General features: G+C 41.0%; 1 protein-coding gene across 1 annotated transcript; it reads left to right on the top strand.

The window, feature by feature from the left end:
- The first annotated feature begins 4,309 nt into the window (after positions 1 to 4,309).
- On the top strand, positions 4,310 to 8,639 carry LOC128383576 (mucin-5AC-like). Its single transcript, XM_053343177.1, has 4 exons — positions 4,310 to 4,526; positions 4,713 to 4,986; positions 5,414 to 5,574; positions 5,814 to 8,639. Exons 1-4 carry the CDS (start codon positions 4,319 to 4,321, stop codon positions 8,612 to 8,614), a joined length of 3,444 nt encoding a protein of 1,147 aa, XP_053199152.1. The 5' UTR covers positions 4,310 to 4,318; the 3' UTR covers positions 8,615 to 8,639.
- The last annotated feature ends 1,179 nt before the right edge of the window (positions 8,640 to 9,818 follow it).

Below are 9,818 nucleotides of genomic sequence, written 5' to 3'. Positions count from 1 at the left end.
ACCCGAAGATGAACCTTGTACTTCCACAAGAGTTCACGTATTCTCGTAAAAAACGTTTTAGTTGTCAGTGCAAAGGGGAGGAGAAGGAAAAAGGAGCTGGATATGTGTCAAGATAACAAACACGTTTAACCGCCCTGAGGCAACACCAGGTGTTTAAGTATTTAATGTCACATATACAGGGCTTAGTCAGAATATTGATCCCTCCAACCTAAATTTAGTCAGAGATACTCTGAGCAAACAGACAAACGGCCTCATCCATTTCACATTTCAATGTGAATTAGTAACAAGTGTTTGTGTAAAGGAAAATGAGAGATTTCATGAAAAGACTATATGCTATGTAGTAACTATGTAGACTGGAGGATTTTGGGGGTTGAAGCACTGACTGGCCTCCAAAGATCCTGAACGCTAAATATTTGTGTCAAATTGAGTGTCAAAACTTTTGTGAATGTGTGATGATTACTGTACTTTCTCCGGTTGAGCAAGCACCTTGCATAGTAGCCAACAGTCTGTGTGTAAATGGGAGATTGTGGCTTGTAGTATAGAAGCAAAGTCATGGTGAAAAAGTTAAGTCTTTAGTGAGATAGCTGAACGTCCATGAGCATACTAACTTGCGATCTAACAGTAAACTCACTGGAAAACAATCGACACTTAACTTTGAGATGTTTATTAATTTAACTTTAATCTGGTTTTGAAGTTTTCTGGGTAAAAGTGAGACAATTGGTTTTGAAACCTTAGCCTGTGAGAATACGAGTTGGTTGGTAAGTTGTGAAAACAGGAACAGGAACACTTTGTTCTGCTTGCAGACTGTCGTTTCATGCGACAGACAGTCTTAATAAAAAAAGGCTGAAACTTCATTATGTTTGAAGAACGCTCAGTGAAAACCAACCTGCTGTGTAAATATAATATATATAAATACAAATATACAAAATCATCAGCAACCATATCATGATGTATTATATATAAACATCCTAGGACACAATTTAAATAATGCATTCAATGTTGGAAAAGGAGTAGGAGGAAGTCAAACAGTAGCCCTCCTTTTTATTTTAGCTTTAACAATAAACTTTATATCAGCTGATGAAGCCAATATTCAGAAAATGTAGTAAAAGTAATAAAATTCAAAATACTCTGTTACAAGTAAAACTCCCATTTAAAATCCAAAATACTGTAAGGGTACATAAGAATTAACAACAAATTGTACTTTAAGTATCAAGTACGAGTCTCTATCAATTGGTGAGCAGCATTGTTAAATATTTTATATATAAAGACAGATAATTTAGTCCAGTGGTTCCCAACCTAGGGGTCGGATCCCTCCAAAGGTTCAGCGGATAAATCTGAAGGGTCATGAAATGATTAATGGGAGGGGAAAGAAGAAAAAACTAAAGTATACTATAAAAATGTGTTTATATTTATATATTTTAAGTATCTTATTAAAACAGTTTTATTTTAATTACAGTTTTTTCTTAACCGATAGTAATTGCTGTGAATTATTTTGTCTTGAATTTAGAACTTAAAAGTTGCCATATAAATAAATAAATAAATAAATAAATAATTAAAATAAACCATTAAACATGATTTACAGCAATGTTATAAAGTGTCTGTCAATCATAAATTAACTTTGTATGCATCAGCTACAAATTAAAACACAAACACATTAATAAACACTTTTTAAAAAAAGTCTTTATATCTGCTTTCAACTGCGCTACACTGTGTTATAACCCACTGCACATTTTGCTTATACATGCTACTTATGGTTAAGTGTTACATACATTTTTTTTAAGGGTATCTTGTCTTTGCACACTTACCTGAGTTCAGTCGGAGATATTCCTGTAAACTCTCCTCCTCATCCACAACAGCTCCTTGTTAAGCGTCGAGTCTTTTGGTGACACAAGCTCTGAATGCCCGTATTTGTATCCTCAACGCGGGTTTAAACTGGTTCATAAAAGCTATTTGCTCTTTACCTTAAGAACATATGGAGAGTACGTCATTCAGGTTTGACAACATTTCGTTCTGTTTTTTTGCTTCAAAGAGCAGCAGTCATCAGACCAGCCTGCAGCAGAGAGACAGGGAGAGGCAGGCAGAGGGAGGGGAGTGGTGTAGGAGGGGTAAAAGAGAAAAGAGATGAGAGAACAGAAATGTTTTGGGGCGGGGGGGGGGGGGGTATCCTGGATGGAGGTGGCTACAGCTGGTGTACATCCTGTTAGTTTGTCTCTGTGTGTGTGTGTGTGTGTGTGTGTGTCGGGGGTCCTAATCTCATAGAAATACCTCACCTAGAAAAGAAGCCTGTCTTTCTGCAGTGTAATGTGAAACTGCCGTCTCACCACAAGCATATAAAATTTATGAGCTACATAATTGTTCTGTTGTGAACCTCGTGATCTCCGCGAGGCTGTAAGTCCTATCCGGGTCAGAGTGTGTTTCTCTCATAAGTCAGAAATAATCAAAATGCTACACACACAGATGTTTTACAGTAACTTTAATTTTTTGATAAACTTTAAAAATTAGAGTTGCTATTCTGATATATATATTAAAAAAATCTAATTTCAATATCAAGATAAAGACATAAAATGTAACCATATTTTGACACATTTTAGCTTCCGTACATAGAAACAACCACACATAAGATGTGATAACAAACTATTCTTTTTCTTCTTTTAAACATTAAAAACATGTCATGTGCTCAGGGAAATGACCTGCAGCTCTACATAATCTGGTTCTACCCCCCCCCCCCCCAATCTGGTTCTACCCACCCCCACCCCCCCCTACCTCAGATCCTGGACCCCAAAATCTCTCCAAACTTCAAGCTCATCTTCACTCATTTTAAACACTTTGGGACTCAAACAGTCAAGGAGCTTTTTACACACCAAACGACACAACAACTAGACTGGGAAACTGAGAGGAAGTGACTATTTATAGATATTATTATTATTATTAAATATATTTATAACGAAGAAGAACCGCTGACGTGCTGAACCCTTTCTGGACCACAAAGGTAGGGATGCTTATGTACAGATTTAATCAAAACGTCTTCTCTCTCCTGTTCATTACTGCGCTATTTATTCAATTATTTGTCATCTTTGTTCATTTAGATAATATTTATTGTCATAAGATTTATTGAAAACCTTAAAAAGCAACTGAAGACTCACCTGTTCAATTGGCCTTTGTCTCACTTTAAATTGTTTTAGTGTTTCTTTCTCTTGTGTTTTTGCTTTTATATTTTTATAAAAATGTTATATTTTTCTTTCGGTCATTTTTTTTTCAATGGATGGAGGTATAAACATTTCCTTTGTTAGAAATATTTATTGAGTCTACTTTATTCGTCATATTCTTTAAAATTTGATCTTAAATTTGTATCTAATTTTCTATTAAGTGAATATTTGAATATTTTCAGTATGCACTTACTTAAATGAAGGATTATTAAAGTCAGATAGTCAGCACTTTGTATTGTTAATAAACTCCATGAGAAGACAAAAACAACAATGAATTAATGTGTCTATCAAGCATTGTGTGTGTGTGTGTATCTACCGGGGGACATTCCTTCACTGATGACAGAGGCCTCAGGGGGCCCAACCTGCTCATCAGGGGAAACTATTCAAACACACATTCACTGTTGGTGCTATTTGTGGTTAAGTATCTGATTGGTGCACAACTGCTCTACTTTCATGAGATTATATATATGGCATGCGGTGTAATCACTCGTCTACCACCGCAGTTTGTTTTGACTACTAGGCCATTTAAAAAAAATTAGAACATGTACTTGTGACTTGGTTTGTACAGGGTTGTGGGTGAGAACAACAGACAAGCTGAGGCAGTTGGAAAATGCTTTGTTGGTTTTGGTCTTTTCATAGGATTGATTGACAATGAGAAAACTAAAGAGTATTGCCTGAGAAATGCAGTTCAGTTTGTTTGGAGAGAGTGTAAATGGGAAAAGATGGAAAAAATATGGAAATGTATGGAAATCAATATCCAAATAACCCAAAATGTCCTCAACCTTCATGCCAGCAGCCAGATTTTACTTTTGTTGGTAGAAATGTCATTGTTGGGGACGCGCAGGTGGTCGAGTGGTTAGAGCGCATGCCATATACGCAGCCAACCCCAGTTCGAATCTCGATCAGAGGTCCTTTGCTGCATGTCACCCCCCCCCCCCCCCCCCCCATGTTTCCTGTCGGTCTACTGCTTAATAAAGGCGTCTATGCCAACAAAATCTTAAAAAAAAAAAAAAAAAAAATGTAATTGTTGAAAGCAGACCTGTGAATTATATATGTTTGTCTTTGTTTTGATTAAATTACAACATAAAGTGTTTATATGTGTGTGTGTGTAGATGAAGCTCTACCTCCATTATTTCGGGGTGGGTGTGGTCTTATTGTCACTGGCTCCGTCCACCTTGTCGTTCTCCTGTGGAGCCAACCAAGCCTCCTGTCAGAAAATGATTCCCGGCCACATCCGTGCTCAACCCCAGGACCCGCAGCACAGCCACGTCGCTCTGCGCACATCCGCCTCTTCATACCTTCCGGGACAATTAGTCACAGGTAATAATTAACTCATCATCATCATCATCATTATTAAGTTACTTCCAATGAATAAAAAATTTAAAAAACGGTTAGTTATCTTCGCCACAGAGCTCCCTTATGCTAAATATTAAGCATATACTATACTATAACAACTACTTTAAAGCCTCCTCTTCTGTTGTTCTCCATGTACATCTTTGCTGACAGTAACTGTTCGAAGCTCTCGGGATTTCATGGGCTTCCTGCTCCAGGCTCGCAGTGCAGAGGGTGGAAGGGAAGCTGGAGTTGGAGCCGGGGTAAAGTCTATGAGAGCGGGCCCAGGGCTGGTGGGCGGCTCCTGGACCCTCATTCCCCCCGGCACTCACACCTTGCGCTGCCTCTCGGAGGGCGACACCATAACACACTCTGACAAACAGCTGAAGAGAAACCTCTCATTTGTGTGGAGGGCTCCTGATGTTCCCATGGGAGACATACGGTTCTAGTAAGTGTGGACTTTTAAATTGCCACAATCTAGACCAGAGGTGTCAAACTCATTTTCATTCAACGGCCACATACAGCCCAATTTGATCTGACGTGGGCCGAATCACTAAAAAGATGGAAGGACGGAAGGAAAAGAGGGATGAGAAGGAAGAGCATACAGGAAGGAAAGGAAAGATGGAAGGAAGGAAGGAAGGAAGGAAGGAAGGAAGGAAGGGAAGATAGATGGAAGGGAAGGAAGGAAGGAAAAGAAGGAAGGGAGGAAGAAAGGAAGAAGGAAACTGGGCCGGATTGGACCTCTTGGCGGGCCGGTTCTGGTCCACCGGCCGCATGTTTGACACCCCTGATCTAGACAATTGGTCTTATTATTTTCATGTCTTTTTGCACAATTGCACTATTTTTTATCAGAATGTACTTCTTTGTCCTTCCAGCATCACAGTGGTGCAGTCCTACTTTGTGTACTGGGCAGGTATTGAATCTGCAGTGGTGCTTGACAGGAGTCGTAGTCCTTGGAGTGGGAGTAACATCACAGGGGTCGATGGAGGGAGTTCAATGTTTGCACTGCAGGAGGATAAAGTCACTACTCTGCCAGGTATGAAACATGAGCAATGCTGAATGTACAAGCAGAATATCATATAAAAAAAGTTGTTTTTGTACGCTTATGTTTTATTACAATTTCAGGAAGACGATGGAAGATGTTGATGAATTATGATTTGTGGTCATTTATAAGTTAAAAAATGCAACTCTAGGTCAAAGCCAAACACAAACCAAGCATCTCTATCCACACTTCATCCTAACTAATAGCATCTTTTCTCTCATCTTCCCTCACAGTTCTCAGAAGACATCGAGTATCATTCAAACAAACTGGCAACGAGATAGCCAGCCATCCTGCTACCCTACGACCCACCACAACCACAAATACTGGGACACAAAGCTACAAATCTCTGGAGACTCTAATAGGAGTCACTCATTCAGTCTTGGAGATGAACAGCTCTACAACTTCAGCATCCCTTGCAGTTGACCACCTGACAAATCACACCTTCGATGAAAGGAACATCTCTGTTACTTTGGGATCTCTTCAAAATGCTACCGACAGCAGCAAGACTGAAATCTACGTAACTTTAGGATCTGTTTCAGGCGTGGCTGAAGAGGCAGGCACTGACACAGGAAACCTTGTGACTCACACTGAGGACCCAAAGAGCTCTTATTTCTCATCTAGCCACCTTCCATTCACAGTCTCTTTCTCATCAGATGAGGCTAAAGAGGTAAAAGCTGCATTCACTCTATTGGCAAACATCACAGTGCAAAACTCAAGCTTTCCTCCTTCCTTGCTCGAATTCCTTACTCGCCTCCCCCCTCTGAAGGACAGTCAGATGAAAAGAAACGAAGCAAAGATGAACTTGCAGAATTTAAAACTGCCAACCAATCTTGAAACAATGGACATAACACCAAACCCCCAAACTAACACCACCATTATACCTTCAAGCAATCACAGCTTCCACAATGTAGAACCCTCAGTACCAACATCTCAGAATCCAGCTACACCAATCCAGGACCAAACTAGTCTAGTAAGGTTCAAGACCCAAAGCAGTTCATCGCAGCCATGGATGACTAGTCTAACCACATCTCTAGTTAGTCTAAGCAAGTATGGAATAGGTAGCCAGTCTAGTCCACTGTCCCTAAATCCTCACATCAAGCCTTTATTCCAGTCCCAAACTACTTCACCCAAGCCTTTTCTTCAGGTTCAAATTTCAACTTTCAAACCTCTTCACCAGTCCCAAACTGTTACATTTAAGACCTTTCTCTTCTCCCAGACATTGTCACCTAAGACAGTTTCCCAGCTCCCAACATCATCACCAAACTCCATTCTTCCATCCGAATCTCCAACATTTCAGGCCTTTCTCCAGACACACACAACTTCTTCTCTCACTCAGGCCCCACCTAACAAACTACCCAAAAACATCCTGAATATGACATCCCACTACCAGCCTGTGAGAGAAAATAGTCCATCAACACAAACCAATCAACCTCACCCTCAGCGACAAAGACCTGCACCTCTGACCAGTACTCCGCCTCACACCCTGAGCATCTTTCACCAAGCAATGCCACAAACGATCCCAGCCCAAACTCTGGGTCGAGCTAGCTTTCTTCAAACAGACCGTTCCCATTCTGACATCCCACTTGTGGCTTCGAGTATTTCCCCCCAAGCATGGTCCCAGTCCCATCCCCAAACCCATGCACCACAGGCACATACCTTTGGGTGGAAGCAATCTCAACCCTCATTATCTCCTAAAGTGTTTAATCTCCTGCTCTCTACATCAAGATTTGATACAACCATCACATCCGATGAAGGTACAGAGAGCAAAGATGCTCAGTCAATCTTTGCCTCCATTCCCTCAGGCACTCTTGCTGCTTCTTCTCCCACGCCTACACGTCTGACCACCCCTCCCTCTTCATCCTCTTCTTCCACCAATACTTCGTCTTTCTCTTCCATTAGTTCTACCACTCCCCTTTATCCTTCTGGAGACTCAACCCTGGTGTCCATGCTCAAATTGCTCAATCGCTCCTCTTCCTCCTTCACGAGAAACCAACCAAAAACAGCTCCAGCCCTTTCTGCTCTTCCCTCTCCTTCCCCAATCTCCATTCCTCCTGCTGATCCAACCTTTGTTTCCCCTACACCACCCTCCTTTACCTCCTCTGCAATACTTTCATCTAGCTCCTTCAACCATCCATCATCAGCCCCTTTCTTTTCCCCAGTCCCTATATCTACATCTTCCCCATCTCCTATTGAATCTCCCCAATCCCAATCCACTACCTTTTCTTTGCCCTCTTCTTCTTCTTCTATCTTCCCAGCCATCTCCTCCTCATCCTCCCCCTCCTTTGCCTCATCAACCTCTTCCATTTCTTCTACTACTTCTCCCCCTTCATCTCCGACTTCTTCCTCGCCCACCTCAATGGGTGCCTCATCTTCTTTCATCTCATCCACCACCTCTTCTTCTTCCATACCCTCCAAGTCTACCTCCCCTCACCCAGAACCCTCTCCTGCTCCCCGTCGGTCTCTCTACAATTCCCTCACATCCACCTTATTGCCTTTTCCTTCCCAGAAACCTGACTTGGATCAGAGGTTGCTAATCCAGAACCCCATCGCGTCACCCAACCCTGAGCCAATCCTCAACCCACCAACACCAAGTACAGTAGTTCACCCAAACCCCTTACCCCATCCAAACCTTAAACCAAACTTTATACTGAATGCTGAACATGAGTTTAATCCGAAACCTCCCAAAACTGATATCAAATCCAAACGTCCCTACAATCCCTCTGGAACTCCAGACAAGGAAGGGAAGTATCCAGATATTATCCCTAGATACAGCGCCTGGGAGGTGGGTATGCTGTTGGGCTGCTCAGCTGGCCTGGGCATGGTGCTGGTGGTGGGGATAAGGTACATGTACCGCCAGACCTGTGGCAAACGGACGGGGGTGACACTGAACGATAGGGAGAGAGAGTACGAAAGAGGAGAGAGAGGATTGATCCATGTCCAGGAGTGTGGAGACCTGGTCAGAGTGCGGAGAATCAGAGAGAACAGTTTCGTGCTTCTGGCAGAGTATGATATAGTGGCATCACCTGGAGACTGAAATATGGGCCACATATGGGATTTAAGTTTGAAATACTGAACCAAAAATATTCCCTGAGGTCAGAGCTGTTGTAACTAAGTCAAATTAGAAAACGCAAGACATTAGAAAAACAAGTTGATATTAAATTACTAACTGTTAAACACATTAATACACACAGTAACTTCAGTTATTAGTAGCTGGTTAGCCTAGCATGCCTTTCCAATTATCTTCTAAGCCAAGGCCAAGCTATTTTACATTATTCTAAAATCATGAACACAATGGTCATGATTAAATGAAACGAGGTTGTTTTCATATATTTTGGCAGCAGTAACATTGATGCTTGATGGTCGCTGATTGATACAAAACTCAAGATTGACAACTCGAGTCTAGATAGCCTTGACATTCAGAATTTGAGAACAATTTGACAGATTTCATGATCCCCAGAGGATGAACCATTTTTTGTGCCCACTTAGACTACTATACTACCTTACTGCAATGAAATCTACTGAGCTCATTCATACTCTGAGGAAGATAACCCTTTTCATAATGTATACCATGAGTTTCTGACATATGCCACCATTGGGCTAAAATTTAAACTATAGGACAAAATGTTATACTTTTAGCCCCTCCACCAAAAACATCAAAACTGGCAGCATGATATTTGTTCCAGCCACTCTTGAAGTGTAATAATCAGTGGACCCTGCAGGGACCATTGGCAGCTTTTAAGGGTTTTAATCTTTTCGTGTATGACCACAGTTTTTTTTTTCCCTTCTGAAGTTTACCAAATGGTGCTCATGAAAATGTTCTTGGCTAACTATATTTGCCTCTAGGGATTTCTGCCTTGGAAATGTTTAGACAACTAACATAACAATCTGCCTCTTGATGGAAAGTAGGACATGTACGGACAAAGCTAGGATGACAAACACCATTTCATTTGGTGGGCACTTTTTGCATGTTTTTGCATAACAAAGATAGGTAGAAAATGCATAGATTTACAAGCAGAATAGCGACACAAGGGCTGTGAATCCAGCTCTATGGCAGATTATTTCACAATATGAAGTTTATATATATCTAAATAGAAATATACAGCTTTACCTCAGAAGCACAATAGAAACATTCAATCTTGTCTGTTCAAATGCAGGTTTGTTCATAAAGATTTTATCAAGTCTCCAACTGCTGTTACTAGTGTCTTTTCTTTGGTAAATTGTCATGATAAGTCACATGG

This window comes from Scomber japonicus, chromosome 22 (genome assembly GCF_027409825.1).
Source record: "Scomber japonicus isolate fScoJap1 chromosome 22, fScoJap1.pri, whole genome shotgun sequence".
NCBI classification, from domain to species: domain Eukaryota; kingdom Metazoa; phylum Chordata; class Actinopteri; order Scombriformes; family Scombridae; genus Scomber; species Scomber japonicus.
Note: the sequence above shows the minus strand (reverse complement) of the source record. Positions and strands in the feature narration are given on the sequence as shown.